The sequence below is a fragment of the Netta rufina genome, assembly GCF_964035555.1.
Source record: "Netta rufina genome assembly, chromosome: 1".
Lineage (NCBI taxonomy): Eukaryota > Metazoa > Chordata > Aves > Anseriformes > Anatidae > Netta > Netta rufina.
The window spans coordinates 143,957,877-143,977,344 of NC_140123.1; the positions used below are offsets into that span (position 1 = coordinate 143,957,877).

General features: G+C 45.5%; 1 protein-coding gene across 1 annotated transcript in view; it reads right to left on the reverse strand.

Annotated features, from left to right (window-relative positions):
* Positions 1–6,079: 6,079 nt before the first annotated feature.
* DENND5B (DENN domain containing 5B) overlaps positions 6,080–19,468 on the reverse strand; it is a 110,554-nt gene continuing 97,165 nt past the window's right edge. The window contains exons 15-21 of the mRNA XM_084306619.1: positions 17,843–17,988; positions 15,980–16,098; positions 14,596–14,783; positions 12,823–12,905; positions 12,545–12,671; positions 10,995–11,169; positions 6,080–10,060 (exon numbers count right to left, since the gene is read on the reverse strand). Coding sequence (XP_084162745.1) covers positions 9,877–10,060; positions 10,995–11,169; positions 12,545–12,671; positions 12,823–12,905; positions 14,596–14,783; positions 15,980–16,098; positions 17,843–17,988 — 1,022 coding nt within the window. The 3' untranslated portion in view covers positions 6,080–9,876. The remainder of the gene's footprint in view (positions 10,061–10,994; positions 11,170–12,544; positions 12,672–12,822; positions 12,906–14,595; positions 14,784–15,979; positions 16,099–17,842; positions 17,989–19,468) is intronic.

A 19,468-nucleotide genomic window follows, 5' to 3' on the forward strand; every position in this document is an offset into this window, starting at 1 on the left:
ACGGCTCTGCTTTCCCCCGTTATCCACAAATCCCCGTGTCAGCAGCCCGCTAAAATCTCCACAGGTCCGTCGGCTGCCTCAGGGCACTAGCTGGGGTGGGTCGGTGGAGCACGCCGGGCCTGCGACGTGGCAGCCGAGGAAGAGGAGGGGAATTCTTCATGCTCCAGTTGCCGTTTTGTTCGCAGCCCTGCAGCTGCTGCCCGCTGAGTCTGCCTCTTCTCTGCGGGCAGCAGGGCCCTCCCTCACCCTGCCTTCCTCAGCTCTCCTTCTCTTACTGTTTATTTTGCGCCTGCACTGGCTTCCCACCTTCTTTTCATTATTTTTGAAAAATGTATTTGACATCTTCAATAATCACTCAGTACTTCCGCTTATCTTGCCCCCCTTCCTCATCTCTGCCTGGGTTCCTGCTTAGGGGAGCTGCTGGGATCGGCCAGGGCTGCTGCAGGTGCAGATGCAGAACGCTGTAGCTCCAGGAGGCACAGGACAGCCAGCCCTTACTTTATGCACAGGGCTGCGTCTTGGCAGAGGATGAAGAGCAGAAAAGTTAATCTTCCCTAGCACTGCTGGATTGCTTGCGAATGTTAAAATATAAATCTGGGCTCTTCCCAGGTCTGAGAGTTTGGCATTGCCCATGCTGAGTCAAAGTTAGAAGCTGCAAACCTAAGATCCCAACAAAGAACAAGGCAGCATAGTTAATACCTAGCCCTGTTGGTGAGCTGCACTTACCTGTATGGATCTGCTTAAAAGCAGAACAACCTCTACAAATTTCCCCAGCCTTTCCAGTGCAGGCATGGAGGAGTTTAGGACTGCCATAATATGCCGTTCAGCTCAGCAAGGCTAAAGCATGCACTTGGCTTTACACACTCATGTAATTCCACATCATTTAGTCATCGTTAAGTCACTTCTGAAGGTTTTATTGACTCAGATTGGCATGCTCAGAAGTTGGATAGAGTCCTTTCAAGCCAGTCTTACGTTGCCACAGCTTGAGGAGAGCTACGTCAGGCCCGTTCTGTAATGCCTTTATCAGGTGCAGGGAACAACCAAGATACTTCATTTTCTTGGTTTTGCCCCAGGGGTTCATTTTGTACTTCTACAAAACAAGCTTAGTTTTTGTTATAAATACGAACACACTGGAGCTCTGTGTCCTTACGTTGGGCTCGACCTTGTTCTTGGCATCCCTTTCGCATTTTGTCTCTTTATTTTATTTTATGACAATCTGCTATTGAACACATGTTGTGAATTTACTTAGAGATTTGAGAGAGAACAAACACTCTTCTGTCTTATCAATATTTTTTTTCTCTTGTTTTAATGTGTTTTGCATTTCTGTTTCTTTGCTGCTTGCGCTAGGAACACCCTTGGAAAACTCTCCTTTTGCTGTACATACCTCACCCTTGTATCAGTGCTAACCCCAAAGCCAGGCAAAGCATGGTAGGTAGGTGTTCAGACAGCTTTGGTCCCTGCCAGCTGTTTGTCTTTGTGCATTTCATGCATTTTTAATTGTGCACACTTCTGTTTGTCCACAGCCCGGTGCTTTCATGAAGAAAGCATGGCATTTGCTCGGTTTACAGCTATCCACTTCTTCACAAGCAAAATCCTGTTTCATAACAGCCCTTCTGTAAGTTGAGTGCTGGTTATCCCACAGAACCATGTTTTAATAAATGTTATTTACATTTTTCAGGGTAGCTAGAGGGGTTTGGTTTTAATTAGCTGAGTAAGAGAGCCATGAGTGATTATACAGCCACAAACAGAGCTGCTGCCATCATCTCCCAGCTTCTTACCCATGGCTCGTGTGCCAACAGAGCTAAAACAAGGAAAAAATAGCTCAGGCTCTTGGAGACGAGCATTTTTTGAAAGATGGGAAGGGGGGAAATTGATGAAGATGTTACCGTGTGTGTTGAGCCTGCAGTACTCGATAGTTTTTCTGTACCTGATTAATTGCCTAAGCCTGAGGCAGAGAGGCTCTTCCAGATTTGGGAAGTGTGAAGGGAGTGCGAGCCCTCCTGCCATCCTCCCCTGGGCAATGCTCTGGAATCAGGGAGGTTCTTGTATGGAGACGCTGCCTGCTGGGAGCTATTTCAGTGAACTACAGGCTCCTTCCTTCTCCATCCTCCTGCTGCAAAGCGCAGCTTCCTTCTCCTTGTCTTCCCAACCCTCTTGCTCTGCACAGCAGTCAGCATCACTCAGAGTGCCCCTGCTAATGAAACCTGACAGAAACGAGGTCCAAGGGGAAGAGGGCATCTCAGGGTGACTGGAGGAGGAACCTCAGCCCAGGGCATTGCCACCAACGTGGCCAGCTTCAATGGTGGTCGAGTGGGGCAAGGCATTAAGCTTGCAGTGCTTGGGAAAACTTGCTAGCAGCCTGGCATCATTTTGGGATCACAACTTCCCTGCACTCTGAATGTGTGCAGGAGCTGGTCCTGTTGCAAGCAGGTTGAACCTCCAATGCCTTCCAGTGCTCTGGGATACTGGGCTGGGTGGGATCTACCCAGGGCATCCTGCAGCTAGCGGTAATACCATGCACACTGCTCGCTGCCCAGAGCCAAGACTGCAGAAGTCCATCACTGCCCATCTCCCGCCTGCCAGACACCAGGTACTGCCACTACTCTCTTACAGCCTATTGCAACCAAAGAGGTGAACACAAGGCTTTTAAATACCTTAATTACCACGAGCCTGGCCCTTCACACAGAGATGAGCTCATCTAGAAGCAAACTTACGCATGAGTGGGACTGGCTTCGTAAACATCATGTCTTGAAAGCAGCAACAAGAGTCTTTTTACTATTTTCCCAAGAGAGTTGCTTCTCTTCTGGGCACAAAGTAATAAACAGGTCAGCAGACTACAGTGCTCGTGAATGCCTTTCTAAACTCGTCGGCTTTAGGAACTCCCACTGCCTTCAGCAAGGCCAAGATAAAACAGCCGTGGTGGATCACCTCGTATTTGCACCTCCTAGGACACACATTTGAGTTACAGACCAACAAGTTCATGCTTCTTCTGTTCTTTTTCATTCCTCCCATCTCGGCACTGCGTCAGTTAAATGCATGTGACTAAGCCTGGAGCAGCTATCCCTCACCCATCACAGCTACACACAGTACCCCCGTCTAGCACAAATTCATGCTGACAGCTGAAATTCTAACAGCTCCTATTCAGGGGATGAATCCATCAGTTTCTCTGGTTTGCAGGTTTTTTCCTAGTTCCCTCGTGTTCCTGTTACCATGAATGGAAATCTTCTTCCACAGCTTTAAGAACACAAAAGCTGGTAGAGCCAGTGGGTGGTGTTTCCACTTAAGTTCCCAGTTTTGTTAAAAGTAATTTTTACATAGGCAGGGGGGGAATGTCCTGCGCACCACACCCACTTTCAGCCAGCTTCATGCTATTTATACAGGCAGGAACCACAGGCCATCTGCAAGAGGTTTAGGGCTCAGAGAAGCCAATGGCCTCACTAATTCCAGGCTGGTGGGTTCATGCTACATGGTCTCATTTAGAGCACGTCCTGTTTCCCTCACTGGGTAATGACAGTTAAAAGGTTGCGAGGGTGCAAGCAGGTGAAGTTAATTCAGGTGAGACCCCTGGTCAGGAGAAAGGGACTAAAGAGGTTATCCAGGAGTTCTCAGCTACTTCAAGTACAGGAGCACTGTCTTTGAGCTGGCATCCCTATTCATTTGGAATTAGTTCCATGCCTTTTAGGAAATAAAAATAAAAACAATCTGACCATGACAAATCTCAGTTTTACTGACCATTTCTGACTGCTGCTGGAAGTCTCTTGCTAGCACTGGGGATGTCTTCCACCACGCTTTGTCTGGCGTTGTCGATGAGCTATTTGGTCTTGCAACGAGGAGGGACAAGCTGTGGGGCAGAGAGGGGACAGCATGAACTCCACATAGCTACACAAGGAGGTCTCCCGTATCATTCTCCTACTTTGAGCTAGACCAAAGAAGCTTAAGCTTGCAGGCATCCCCATCACCTCCACACAAGCATAACTACTTCTTGGTCTGGACAGTTCAGCCTGTCCCAGCAGCCACAGTTTCTGGAGTAGAATGAGCCATGGCTGTGCCTCCAAGAAGAGCTTTGGGCTTGTAATGAAAAGCTCTTGCAAAGCATCTGTTCCTCCCAGCCTTTTGGTAGGGAATCTGTTGACATCTTCAGAAAACAGCCAGGTGAGTACTTATATCCACTTCTGTAGCATTTAATCACATTAAGGTAGGTTTTCCCACCTAAGGCCAACAGAAGGAGCCCTTCTCTTCCCTCTGGCTGCAGAGGCAGCGTAAGGAAAACTCCTTCCCTCGGCTCGAAGCAGCCTTTGAGGAAACCTCTTGTTGAAAGCAGGAGGATGCCAGGGTTGCACAGCACCAAATCCTGCATCTGGCTGCTACTGAGGGAGGAGTTTAATTTTAGGTTAGGCTTGTATCAGCTGGCTATGGGTGCAGGGGAGAATCTAGTGCTGGAACAGGAGGAACACTATCTTACAGATGGCTTGATTACTTATATGAGAGTAAATGGTGTGAATACTTGAGCTTCTCTGACATAAACCGCAATTATTTTACATGTGTGGATCCCACTGAATCAATTATTGAATGATACCAAGGTCGCCATTTGATTACTCAGCAATGAGGGGCTTTACAGCAATGATGTTTGGAAAAATATACTGTGGATATTGGGGAGGTAGGGGGCTGCCTTTTCTTCTTTTTCCCCTCCCTTTGATACAAATGTGTTCTTGGTTAAATAATAAAATTGTTTGATTGGTCACATCACCTTCTGACAGAAGATTTTCCGAGGAGCTGAGATGCCCTGCAAGGTCTGTGAATACAGATGGGCCCATTAAAGCGTCAACCCTCCCTGCAGAGCCTCTTGCCAGTGACAAATCAGCTCCACGGTGGCTCAGGCAGAGACTTTACTTTAAGCAGGCACTGCACGGCAGGCCTGCACAGAAATTTTTCCCAGTCCCTTCACATCCTGCGCTGAGCTCAAACCACCTTATAACGATGCATCTGACGGAGGAGCTGAAGGGAAAACACAAACGCCAGCGATGCCGTGCTCCCTGACGGCAGTGACAGGAGTTCGGTCTCTGAGCTGCTGGGGTGGCAGACAGGGAAGTGACTTTGCTCCTAACTTGAGCACAATTTGTCCCTGTGAGCTTACCTGAAGTGCTGGAAAGGAGCAGACAAGATCAGTGAGCTGCTTTGACTCCTACCCACGCGAGTTTTCTCTTACATTTTTATTCCCCTTACCCTTTGCAGAAAACATTGCGGTGCTCCCAGACGCCCCACGGGCAGTGAGCAGGAAGGAAGCTGTTTGCACTTCCTCCTCCTCCTCACAAGCTCACTTGTGCTGCACTTCAAATATTTACTTTTACCTTTAAGAAGTCAGACCCCACTACGTCCGATTTTCACACACAAGCCTAACACACGTAGCAAGGAAGTGTATTAGGTCCTTCTACTGAATCTTGACAAGCAGCTCTATGGATTGTCTTCACATTGATGGGATCCTGTAATTTTGGTAAGCTGCTATTGATAAACAGTGGAATCGCTGAATGATGCATTTGAGTTTTTTTTTTTTTACATATATAGTCTCAGGCTCTGAGATTTTCAGTCCTGAGATTGCTTGCTTTTTCAAAACCAAGAGTTAAAATGAGTCAGCCAACATTCCCCACCTGACGCACGCACAGCGCACACACACCTGCAGGTAACTACGTTTCAGCTGAGCAGTTTTCCCAAAATTCTCTTATTTTTGCCAAATCCAGCAGTCAGGGCTGGGAGGCACTGGGCAGGGGGAGTTTCTGAAAACCCAGCCTAACTTCTAAAAGCCTTTCATTACGGAGCAGGGCATCTCACCAGCAGCACCCATCCCATCAACCTCTTCTCTCTCAGCATCTCTCACCATGGTATATGCTAACCCAAGGACTGGGGGCAGGAGTTTCACTCCAGCTTCTTGACCCTGCCTGCAAGTACCAGAGCAACCCAGGCGCAGAGAGGAAAGGTTCAGACCAGCCCTCAGCTTGTAACTCAGCTCTTTCAGTTCCCCTGCAAGGAGAAAGCGACACCAACCGTTATTCTCACAGTTTTATTTGTAAAGGACATAGCATGAAAAGCTGTATTTCAATGTACTTCAAAACCTGAAAAACCCATGTCAGTTCGTGATATGTATGTTAAAGTGCTTGATAGAACAATACTTTTACTAATGTCGTCTTGAAAATAATCCAGTTCTTATTCAGTTAGTAATAATGTAAAGACAAAATATACTTAATGGAGACATTTAAGGGTCATTTGAAGCTATACAGGGCACATTTGTACATTTCAAGTGAAACACAAAATACTTCCCCAGAAGATGCGCACCTTCATTTGATTGAAAGAAGGAATTTTCTCAGCTACACCTTCACACAACTATTCTAAAAAGACAATTTTGAACAATGATATCTAATTACACATGCCAACCCAGAATAAACGTGAGTAGATTTTGCACTAAACAGAATCGCATTCGCTTCCGAGAATTGTAAATACAGGTTTTGTACACAGCGAGGCGTTGGGTTCTCTGACTCCTTCCAGTCACCGTGCTGGATGTTAGTGGAACAGAACGAGGCAAACTCTGACATTTGCAAACAGGTACTGAGTAGGATTGTAGGCTATAGTTTTTTTTAAGAGCAGATGCCAGGGAGCTTTGGTCTTTCCCCAGATTCCCTTTCTCAACCAATGAAGGTGCTTTAACACTGAAGTATAAACTGTGTTAGCTTAGATGGGTTTCTCACCATTCGAGTAGGCAGAATGACTTCTGTAAACCTTACAGAAAAAGCCTCACAGTTTCCAATAAACAAAAGTATTCTACGGGAAAAAAAAAAACTTACGTGAAAGAATAAAAATTCACTATAAAGATCCGTACTCCCAAGGTTGTCAAATACCTAGTCTTCTAGGAACCAGAGGCACTCGGCTGTGCCCCTTTAGATGTATCTTGGGGTGCTTTATTGCCTACACAGAAATATTAGACATACATCATTTTTATCGTATTATTGTAAATCTGATGCAAAACCTGACAAAAAACAAACAAGTCAACACTTGCTAAAAAAGCTGACGTGAAATCGTGTCCAAGGTAAGTGCTAAACGCTCCTTAATGTAGTTTGAAATAGGGGAAGTCCCTGTTTTGAATTTTCAATTTTCTCAGGTTTTGACTCATTTTAACTTAAGAAAGAATTCGTGTACTTATTGCCCTCATCAGCGTGCATGGTTTATTCATCCATGGATGACCTTTAGAGGTGCCCATGTTTCTGCTTTATCCTGCTCGCACTTAACCCGTGCCGTGTTGGGTGAATGCTGTGACTGCTGAAGTCATGAATACTGCTTTGCAAACCGTGCAGCAGTAAATTTGGAGAAGTATCCAGCTAAAGAACGCAGATGCTGCTGCAACGAAATCCAGGGACTAAAGAGGCTGTTATTTCAGCAAAATGAAAGCCACTTAGGCTGGGCGTGAAAAAATTATGTACAGCAGTTATTAGACATAAAATGCCTGAGTTGTAATAGAAATCAAAACATCGCCCAAGCAGTCATTACCAAACAATGCTGCCACATGGCTTCTGGTGCTAAATGTATAATTTGTTGATAAAGTTAAGTAGCAGGGAAACATTTTCAATTCCTGCTTAAGGGTTATCATGCATCTTCTGCAGACTTCAAGCAGGCTCGTCTGGCCACTCAGAAAACCTCAACACCCCAAATTTCACCATTCTGGAAACGTAAGAGAGATGTCACACAGCCGTGGGCTCTGGGTACTAACTCATGACACCATTCACAGCCCTAATGTTAGTTACTCACCACCCACAGAAGTGTCACAGCAACGCTGCCTACAGTATTTGGGATGAGTTTAGTCAGTTTAAGGAAGTACAAGCACAGGAGGGAGGAACAGTTATTAAAAGCTGAAACTCCCATTAAAGTCAACAACTCCCTGACTTCTTTAACGTCTTAAAGATAAAATAAAATAAAATAAAATAAAATAAAATAAAATAAAATAAAATACCCACAAAACAAACAAACAAAAAGCTACCCTCACCCTTCTATAACATAACACTCTCCCTTCCATTGAAATGGAGTCACACGGAGAGTTTTCTTCTGGCCAGGAATATGATGTGAAACTTCAACACCAAAATGAGCACTGCTCCAAGAACTGGACAGCAGAAGGACCACAGGAAAGTAGAGAAGTTTGACAGGGGTCAGGCGATACAGCAAACCTGATTTTCATTCTCTTTCCTTTTCCTTTTCCCTCTCTCCACCCTCACTCCTCCACCACGTGCACACCATGCCAAGACCTGGCACGCCACAGCCCGTCGTTCCGCAGCCTCTCCTGACACACGGGGTGCCGTGCACTCGCAGTGCCAGGCGGGGCCCTTCCCAAGCCACAGCTGAGGGCTCTCGCTGTGAGACAGCCACAGAAATCCACTGACGAAACGGCCGAGATCAAAGGGAACGAACATGTTAGAGCAGACACCTGTATTTAAAGTAGCCTGCAAGAACTAAAAACAGATGAAGTTTACTATGCCCTCAGACACTTACAACTCCCATCTACGAGAAAGGAAAATGCCCTCTGTATTAGCTGCGTGGTAGCGACACGACTATTTTAATGTAATCTTGTTAAATTTTGAGCACAGAGGATTTCAGTTGCTCCCAGTTCCTCAAGACCCATAGCTATACACGCAGACGGTATTACTAACGCCTTAACTGGAAAGAATGTAGGAGGATCCTCAAAATACCAGCTTTTTTCTCCTTTTGCTTCATTCCCTTTTTTGTACCTGGATAGTTAAAAAGAAAAGTAAAACTCAGAGATCCTGTACTTCTCGGAATGCTCATTCTGCGGGATAAAGGAAGACTAGTGACCTGACAGCACTTCGAGACCAGCTGAGATAGTTCAGTAGCACAGCAACGTCGGTGTTTGTGGCTCTACAGCAATGATTCTTCTCAAGTACAGCAAGAATTTGGTACAAGCCAAATTCCTCAAAACGATGGGGGGCAGGAGGGAAGTAATAAGCAATCCACAACACAAACAGGCAGGGGGTGAGGGGAATCACCAAACTACTACAGACAGGCGAGGACACAGTGAGCAAACCAAGCAAGCCATCGCTCCCCATCTCCGGCCACAGCAGCAGCACTCAAACAGGTCCCAGGCTCCGGGGCTCAGCAGCCTGCCTCTCCAGTGTTTAAGCATTTCAGCTCCTGTCTCCCCTTCTGGAGGTCAACAGAAGTGACACAAAAGACTATGAAAAAAAAATACAAAAAAAATAAAGACGACAACTTCTGCGCATGGAAAGGGCTGGGGCTCTGAACAAACAAAAAACAAAGGGAGACCACGTACAGGAGGGTAAACAGCGTACACGTACAACATTTCCAAGAGTGAGACGATCACAATGGCTACATAAGGATATTTGCTGTATTCGTTTGCGATACCTGAAAAAAGCCCTGCTGAGTTTGCGCTGTATTTACACGTTGATTGGCTTCTTCCTTGCAAGCAAGTAGCGGCGTCCCTTCCCACCTCGGTCCTTCCCTCCCCCAGCCCTTCCCCTGGGTTTCAGCTACTCACAGTCAGAACAAGAACATTCAGTCTAAGAAAATTTTCTTAGAGTAATATAATTTCTTAAAGAAGATAGCATATTTACACACATCTAGACACATGAAAATACTCTATTTTATACTAAATTTCTGTTTCAAATAAACTACAATACTGCATCTGAGCTCTCTGCAGCTTTAGAAGACAGTCCCAGTGGGGCACAAACCGGGCTTCCCACTCCCGCTTCTCCCGGCAGCTCTGCCTCGCAGTGGTGCGCTGCCGTCGCGTTCAAGTCCTGACAGGTCTCCAATTGTGGTTTGCTTGCTCGGGAAAGGAATAATGAAGTTCTCAGCAAAGCCATGCTAAACATCCACTCCTTTAATGAGAGATCCTTCTAGGACGATGTTGAAATCTTGCAATGTCTGTAGGACTCGGATAAGGGAGTTGACAGTCATGCGGTCCCGCAGGAGAGCGTTCTCCTCGTACATCCTCGTGATGGGCGGGCACTCTGCCAGTAAGGGGATCCACTGAGGCAGCAAGTGGTCCCTGCAAAGGGGTGAAAGGAGTTAGTGTAGCACTAAGTACAACAGATCTCAAGCTGAAATTCTTATCCAAGAACAGAACCCAGAATATGTGGTCTCTTTTTGGGGTGATGCATGTTGTTGGCACGTAAAAGCTTCCTGTGTAACAATAATCCTCATAAAAGCTTCCTGTGTAATAACTGTCCACTTTATTAGTAAAATGTAAGTACCTGTCTGTACTGTAGGAATGCAAATAGAAAGATAAGTGGAAAACTGGACAATTGGCTTTGAAAGAATTCAGTAACATTTTCAGATCAGGAAAAGGAAAAATAAAACTCAGAAAAAAAACCCAAACAACACAACAGCAGATGCTTTTCCAGTTGGTTCTCAGTGTATCCAGGTATTTATTTCCAACTCCCCCCTAAAATAAACCAAGTCCCCCTCCTCTCCACAAGTGCAAGACAGGAGGCAGCCTGTGTGGAAAGAAAGATTCATCTAGAACAGCTTTGCTAAAATTATAATAGACACCCCCTTTTCATAGGCAAAGTGATTCAATGAGGATTTAGAAATGTGCCAACTCTTGTAAAGAAACTCTGCGTTCCCAAAGCCTGCACTTCATCAAAGATACAGCTTCAAGACAGATTTCATACATATGACTGTCAAGCTAACAGCTATTAAAAAAGCTAAAAACATTCTTAGAGGTTTAGACACTAGCCATGTATTATTAGTGCTTCTTTGCTGCAATTTTTTGTCTACTATTAAGGCCGCCTAACAGAGGTGCTGGATATAGAAGGTATGAGATGTCTTAAAATGGAAAAATAAGGGTGGTAGTAACAGCGTGAAATGTCTAGCACAAGAGAAGGCATGTAATGTAACGTAAGGCATGTAATGAAGGCATGTAATGTAATGTAATGTAATGTAATGTAATGTAATGTAAGGCATGAGGAGCAGGTAGGTACCTTGTCCCCAGGCAAACCAGAATTTGGAATTTGCCATCCTTTCCAATGTTCCTTGGAGCTGTATTGATGGCATTCACATAATGGCAGAAGGTTTTGCATGAAGATCTCTGAAGCAAAAGGGCCTCCTCGTTGTCTCCAATCTGGTCACTGGTTTCAAAATAGGCAACAGCTTTCTCTGTAGTGGGGAGAAAAGTCAGTCGGAACCTTGTGAGCAGAAGTGCTTCAGCGTAACTCAGAATTACAAAAGGGAGTCCTTAAGCAACCTGGCAGGAGATATCGCACAGTTTGTATGTAGATTCCTCTCTCTGGAGACAATAGGTAGGTGATGATCTCCCCCTCTGCTGCAGGGCCTGGTCAGCAGACAGGCTGATATACAATGCACACAGCTAAATCAAGGAGCCCCCCCGGAGTGTCTGTCAATGGCTTCATTGTAGTGATACCATCAGCTTTCATTTTTCACATTTTCTGAGTAAGTACTTAGACTTAAGGCTAAGAATCTCAACTTGTGAACATGTTTTAAGGGAAGAAGTAAGCCTTAAACTACTGCAACAACTGCCTACAAATACACATCACCAGAAGACCAACCAGTGCAGTGCTTAGGATAGTCCTCAAACAACTGGAAACCTAACCCTTTCACTCCCTGCCCTTTACTTACTTTCCTCCCAGCATCAGCTGCCACTCTACATCCTTCCGGGCAGGAAAACAGTTGTTTGAACCTTCATCTATAAATACATGACTAGAATTTGAAATGCTCTTAAATTCTGCACAGATTCTACTTTATGTGGAGTTCCATATTTCTCATACAGGATCACAGAATCACAGAATTTCTAGGTTGGAAGAGACCTCAAGGTCATCGAGTCCAACCTCCAACCTAACGCTAACAGCCCTCCACTAAACCATATCCCTAAGCTCTACATCTAAACGTCTTTTGAAGACTTCCAGGGATGGTGACTCCACCACTTCCCTGGGCAGCCTGTTCCAGTGCCTTACAACCCTTTCAGTGAAGAAGTTCTTCCTAACATCTAACCTAAAACTCCCCTGGCTCAACTTAAGCCCATTCCCCCTTGTCCTGTCACCAGGCACGTGGGAGAACAGGCCAACCCCCACCTCGCTACAGCCTCCCTTGAGGTACCTATAGAGAGCGATAAGGTCACCCCTGAGCCTCCTCTTCTCCAGGCTGAACAAGCCCAGCTCCCTCAGCCGCTCCTCGTAGGACTTGTTCTCCAGGCCCCTCACCAGCTTCGTCGCCCTTCTCTGCACCCGCTCAAGCACCTCGATGTCCTTCTTGTAGCGAGGGGCCCAAAACTGAACACAGTACTCGAGGTGCGGCCTCACCAGAGCTGAGTACAGGGGGACGATCACCTCCCTAGCCCTGCTGGTCACGCTGTCATCTTCCATCCTGTTTCTCATTCACTTTAAGCAACCTGCAGCAGGTGCAAGGGAGGAAAAAACTGACACCCTAGCTGAAAAGAATCCCAGGCCTGTGCATAAGTAGCCATTTCACCCTCATCTTTCTTCTCCTTTGGCCTCCAATTCACACACCAGCTTACCTATGAAATCCCAGATGAAGACGTTCTTATGAAAAATGCGAGCGGATTTGAACCCATGGTGGAAGACCTGCTCCAGTGCCGCGACCAGACCGTTCTCCCCACACAACAGAATGGTAAGGCTCCCTCTCTGTGGGAAAGAGGGAGTCTGTAAGAACACCTCGTCTTGTTCATATGCCACCAGGCTTCAAATCTAAAGGTTAACAGTCTCCACTACACAATTTCTGTTTATAAACATATTGACATGCATTGCAGACACCAGGCAGGTAAATAGGAAGTACCTCTTTCTCTGGCTTGTGAAAATGTTTCACGATATTGTTCACGGCTTCTCCAATTCCCTCTTGGATCTGCCCTGCATTAGGCTCTGTGAAACGGCAGAAAGCACACTAGCTGAAGATACCAACTTTAAAACATTCATCAAATCCTCACAATGACAGAGCTTGAACTACAGGAATTATTCGGTATCTTTAACAGGGAAGAGTTCAGGGAGTCATTTCTCTTGAGTAAACGTGAGCCTTAATTATAAGCAACTGACGAGCAATCCTGGAATAGTCAAATAAATTGCCCTACTTAAAAATGCACAACCCAAGGAGCTGGCTTGATAAATATTTTATTTGAGTTAATCACATCTTGCCCATCACAGAGTACAACAACCCTCTGGTGAAGAGACAATGAAGGATTGTAGACAAGTCATTTGACTCACTTCTGTGCAACTCAGGCCAGAAAACCGTGCACCCATGAATTCCTTACTTGCACCCACAAGGTATTTTTGAGCCACAAGTATCTGTTCTAGGCCCACGTCTAGTCATTGTAACACTGTGAAGAAACAGATGCTTCCGAAAGTCATTTCAGTGTTAAAAATGTATGCCCTGTTCCTGCTCTGAATCTGTTTAGCTGTACACTTCTGCTGCTGAAGCATGCCATGCTTCCACCTGCTACCTTTTCATCTTACTATGCAGGTACCTACAAGAAAGTGATCTAGTCCCTCACTCATTTTCTGATTAAAACAGATTGAACTTTTAAAAGCTCATTGTAAGCAGATATTTTCCAGACTTTTTGTATTATTTTCCAGACATTTGTATTATTCTTCTATTAGTCCTTTCTAATTTTTCATACATATATATATATACGTATACATATACATATACATATACATATACATACACATACACATATATATATTTATATGTATATATATAGCCATGAACTTGTCCTACGATTGCTATTTTGGAAGCATAGAGTAACTCAGAATTATTTTAACACTTGATGACCTCCAGTCTTTGGCAGGTCTAAACCAGAGTCTTCTGTAGCTCAACACATAAATGGATTTTTGGGCCCTAGTGTTCTCAGACCCAAGGAAATGCTCTGGAAGTAGCTCTGGTGAAGAGCTGCAGGGGTCCCATGACAATTTTAAATTGCTGCCTTTCTATTGGAGGCTAATGTTTCCTTGCTTGACATTTCAGCAGTCATGTCCTCTAATTTTACCGGAGTTAGACAGATTTATGAATGTGATCCACTCTGTGCTCACCTGTATGCAGGAGAGGAGAATGCCTCACACGGCCTTTACAGCCCTGTGCCCTGTTGTAGCCAGGTGCCTTTACTCACAACAGCTAATGTGAGGGACATGAATCTGATGTCCCCGTGGCTCCCTCTGGAGACAGACTCCTCCAGAAAGCAGGTCTCAGCACCCACATCAAGCTCTGAACTGCCCTCCTGAGAAGCCTGTCTACTCCTTGACTGCAGAGAGGGCCAGGAAGCTGAGCAGCATCAGCTCCTGTAAATTCTGCTGCTGTCTCCTCCCCCATCCTGTATCTCAATGCTCCAAGGACAGAGGTTATCCTCTCTCAACTGGCAAACAGGGACATTGAAAGAGGCAACATTCACCACCACCGAGCGAGCTGCAGACACAGGAACAGGGGCAGATAAAACTCGTAAGCTTGGGGCTGTTCCTCTGCACCAAGCCTTGCTTCAGAAGGAGCTCTCCTGTTCACAGAAGCTTTATTTCTGCCTCTGCCCCCTTCTCTAGAGCCCCGGGGATGAAGGAACGGACTTACTGGTGTTCTTTCCTGTGAGAGAAGTGATGCTCAGCCGCCGAGCTGTGGTAGGAGACTTCTGCTGGGGCGGGGTACGGCACTGCTTTCCCAGCTCTTCGTCGGACGTGGAGGACACCAGCTCTCCAATAAGTATTCGCTCCAAGCTGCCGTCGTCAACGCCCTTTCCCAGCCATCGCCCGCAGGGAAACCTGCCAGGCACCCAGCACAAGCACAGGTCAGTCACACAGCTGGCTTCATCTCAAAGCTACAGTCAGCACCCATACACACTGCCAACAGACAGGAAGTAGCAGCCAAAAACTCTTCCCAATGTAGAGTTCAGCAGGCAGCCTCCACTGCACCGCAACTCAAAAGACCAAAGCAGAAAACTACATTCACCTTCATCCTTAGGGAGAAGGAAAATATGCAAAGCTAGCATGAAAGCACAGGACAACAGAAAGTGCTATACGCTTATTTAACTGGCCACATGTAGATTTCTGCGGGGTTATTTTTCAGTTGCACCCACACCTGATACCCAGTCTTTAAAAATATTATGATGATCAACAATTACATCCTCACGCAGTTTCCACCCAACTGAAGCTGTGACTTTTCCTCATACCCAAACCCCAGCTGCTGTTCCTATACTTTTGACCCCATCCTCAGTCCTGATAAACTTCGTGCACGTGTCCATACTACCAGCTTTTGTATACGTCTGCCCACTTCTCTCCATACTCTGTGCCCAACCCTGAGCTGTGGAGCTCACCTCTCTGAGTTATAATTTTCAAAGTCCACAGTCAGGAAAAGAATTAAGTTTGCTTAGCCAGATGGTTTGCAAAAAACAAGTATGAGTTAGGAGATTTTTTCTATACAGGAGGTATGTACTCAACGGATTAAGTAATCATTGTAACCTTTTATTTAATTGTAATTGAAGTTTCTGTACATTTGTTATATGACTTATGACATTCAAATGCTTTATAAACAAAACAAAACAACAAGAAAAGCAAAAAAACCTAAAGATCTGCCCTAATCTGTCATTCCAGCTCACGGGGTTTAAAGACTTCACTTGTGCACAATTTTACCATGCTGCTTTGAATGAAGAGATTTAATTATTAGACATAAACATTTGAACCACTTCAAAAGCATCCATACTGTCCGTCCTGTTTTAGAGAGATGTAAAGAAAATCCTACATTCAAGCCTCATTTAATATTTATCAGATTTTTTGGCTTAATCTAGAGCTTCTGAAATGAGAGATCCGGGGGTGGGGAGACCTACCCAACCCTATCTGGTACCCAAATCTACCCGCACTGCTCCATCGTAGTTTTGCCCAGTTGAGGAGATGAACACCTTGCTTTTTCTAGATTAATCAGTAGACATTTCAGATGACGACAATTAAAACTTGTTGCTTACTTGTATGTGTGTCCTGTTATTTCATTTCTGACCATGACACAATCAACCAGCCACTTGGCTAGCAGCCCTGAGTTGTCATGACCAATCTGAACCGTTGTCAGCTTTCCTAAATTCTGGCACTGAAACAAACAACAGTTTTAAATTAATTTAAAACAAAACAAACAAACAAAAAAGGCAACCCTCCCCCCGACACATGTGGTCTCAAATATATGTTTTTATTCAATTTCCTTTGACTTATGTAGCAAGTATTTTCAACCAAACATGAGAAATGTTTTGAAAAGCAGAATAATTATTGTTTCAGAGTAAAATGGGAGAAAAGAAATATCTTGAAATAAAAATCATTAAAAGCTTATGAAGAGACTATGTTCTTTCTTGTGAGAACTCGCTCTGAATAATTCTGAGAAGTGTTAATTAGAAATTTCTGAGCTATGGTGATAAAAAGATGTACCTTTGTAGAAGAAATAGACCTTCAGAGCAAACAGCCTCCCAAAATTGCATTTTGAGCACACTGACCTTTGCTTTAGTGGAACTGCTCCACACTATGAAGCAGCCCCTAGATCTTCTGTTATTTTCGAAAATCAACTTGCTCATTGTTGAGCAAGACAAAAATCACTTGCATGAGATGCTTAAGATCACAAAGAAACAGAACAAGGAAAACAAGGGACTGTGAATGCCAGTGCAATGTGTAATTGTAGGTGGGGCTGGCAGCAACATCTATTAATGTCACCTAAGCACTTCCCTTACAAGACCTTGGTTTTCATTGCTTCTGCCAAACAAGCAGCTTGGGCTGACATTTTCCATAGTGGGTGGCTACCCAAGCTGATATTTTAGGAAAACTTCAGTCAGAAGAGTATTCCAGAACTGTATTACTATAGTCCTGAGAAATGTCCGCTGTTTTGCTTGTTAGAAGCCTGGAGAGCTTTTCTACAAAATACTGATGTCTGAATGAGAGGCGTGCACCGTATTAGGAAAATAGCTTGTCTAATAAAATTCACTTATATTTGGGCAAAGGACTATTTATTTTTATTTTTAAACGCACAATTGTTGCTTAAGGTGAGACTGCACAGGCACAATAGGCGCAACTTCAATTTTAGTGTTATTCCTATGTAATCACTCCTTAGTGGATATGGTAAAGCCTGGAACTACAGGAGCCCAACGGGGCTTTCCCTGCAGCCACCAGCTGCTTTGGGGTGGCACCAAGCCAACTTGTAATTGATGGGCAGGAAGGCAGAGGGAAGCACTGGTAAGTCAAATGCCAAGAGAAAACCACAGTAAGCAGACAGAAATGTGCCCAATGGGGATGGGAACTCTACAGTTTGCTGGTGGTAGCACCTGTGGCTGGGAAGTTGAAAAGCACAGGGCTTAGACTGGCTGGTTGGAAGGAATGCAGCAATGTCAGACAAGGTGTGGGAGGAGAGGAAATTTGGGACTGGCCAAAGCCGAAACTGTCTGAAAGGACCAGGGTGGTGTTAAGTGGGAAGACAGTTTGAAAGAAGGTAAAAAATAAATAAAAAAAAAATAAAAAAGTAAGTGTGGAGTCAGAAGCGAGCCCAGAAAAGGAAAATTAGGATTGATGGCAAGGAGATTTGGAAGGGAATGAGATGTAGCGATAGATTAACGGTGAGAAGAGGAGCCCTGGGCTGGGGCAGGGACAGCAGTGAAGCCTGTGATTAAAAGTGGTAAGTGCTTGAGGGAAACTTTCTTTGAGCACAGGGTGGACAGGCAGCACTGTTTTCCCGATTTTGAGTTTATAACTACCTTGAAAACCTGAAATACGGTGTTCTCAAGACAATAAAACCTCACCAAGTTTTTGGGGGAGTATGTTTCAAATTGGCAGATAAAATGGCATGGGTGTGCACTTACCTCAAATGTCATTTCTAGGAGGTTTTTAGGAATCTGCATTACGCCTGTGTCTCCCAGCTCTCCCGAAACACAGATCCACGGGTTTGATGTGGTTATTGCATTGCTCAGTTTTTTGATGGGGATTATCACTGACCTATACGGGATCACTGAGAACGGGGAGGGAGGAAAAAATAAGTTAGTCGTGACCTCTTTTTCCCCTCAAAGTACGCAATTTCTGGGGTAAATCACGGTGCTCCCTCGAAGGCATGACCTTGCTGCAGGTGCCAGCAGCACGGCGAGGGGCAGGTACCCCCTCCCTGCTCCCCACAGAAGGCGTGCCAGGAGGGGCACGGCAGCCCCCAGGCTGGGAAAGCTGCCTCGCAGCGCCCCTCTGGGGCGGTTTCCCCCGGCATTAATTCCTTGTTGTAGCCGATCTGGGAGGGCAGCCCTCGGCAGCGGCTCCTGAAAGCTCCCTGCCTCCGCCGGGAGGTGCCCGAAGGCAGAGCGCGGCCTGGCGGCATGGCGCCACATGGCGGGACATGGCGGGGCCGCGCGGGGGTGCTGCAGGCCCGCTCAGCCAGCAGCCCGCCAGGCCCGGGGGCGCTGAGGGGATTTTTAGGGGGAGCCCCAAGTGCTGACGGCATGGCCGGGGTCTCAGATCTCTGTGAACATCCCCCCAGCGTTATTATCGTTATTCCTACTACTGCTATAATGTTCTTAACCATGTGCCACCCATACGTACTTCAGACACCGACCTCATTTCGATAGGGCTCGGTTATTCCACACTAACACTACAGGGCTCTCTTTCCGTGTTTCCCAAGCTGCCTTTTTGTCTCTAGGAGCCAAGCCAGCCTTTTCACTTTTAGTGTGGAAAACAATGATATCACGCTCAAAAACCCAAAGCAAAACACCCCGCATTCCTAGCGCTTGCCCCAGCTGCCAGGCTGAATTCCCTGGGGAAGCAAGGTAATCAAGGATGAGTAAATCCCTTCGTGTGGGGATTTATTTCTTTAACAGGAGAAAAAGTAGAACGAGTGAACGAGAAAGGCATGTAAAACTCGGTTCACTTCACACTAAATGAAAGCTAAAGGCTGCTAAGGTGAATCCAAATAATCAGGTCATCCCATGGGGGGCAGCTTTTCTTGGCGTTGCTCAGTGCTAGAGAGAAAGATTCATTTTGGGGTTTTGATCCAATCTCTGCTCTCATTCTTACAGGAAGGGAAGGGAGGGGGAATCTTTGGGCATTTAAGGAAAGAAAGGAAGAAATATAAAATATACAGCAGAGCACAAAGTGCTTTGTATTTCATCCTCCGAGACCTCCATCATTTTCACAGTCTGCAGAGAGGAGGTTGGGGGTGTACATTTAGTGAATGCCAGAAAGAAGCAGTAGGATGGAGAGGACTTGCCTGGGAGGGAAGATGAAAGAGACTATACAACTCAGAGAGGAAAACCAAGTGCAGCAGCACTCTGCTGATTACTCTCCTTTGTGCAGTGCTCTTATCCTGAACACTCCCCCACAACCTTGCTCTCCAGCTGGTTTCCCACAGCAACATCCAGCACTAAGGTTTCCAGATAAGGACTCAGTTACTCAGACACTGGCAACAGCAGCAGCCCCTCTCGCAAATCCTGACAGCAACAATTTTTTAT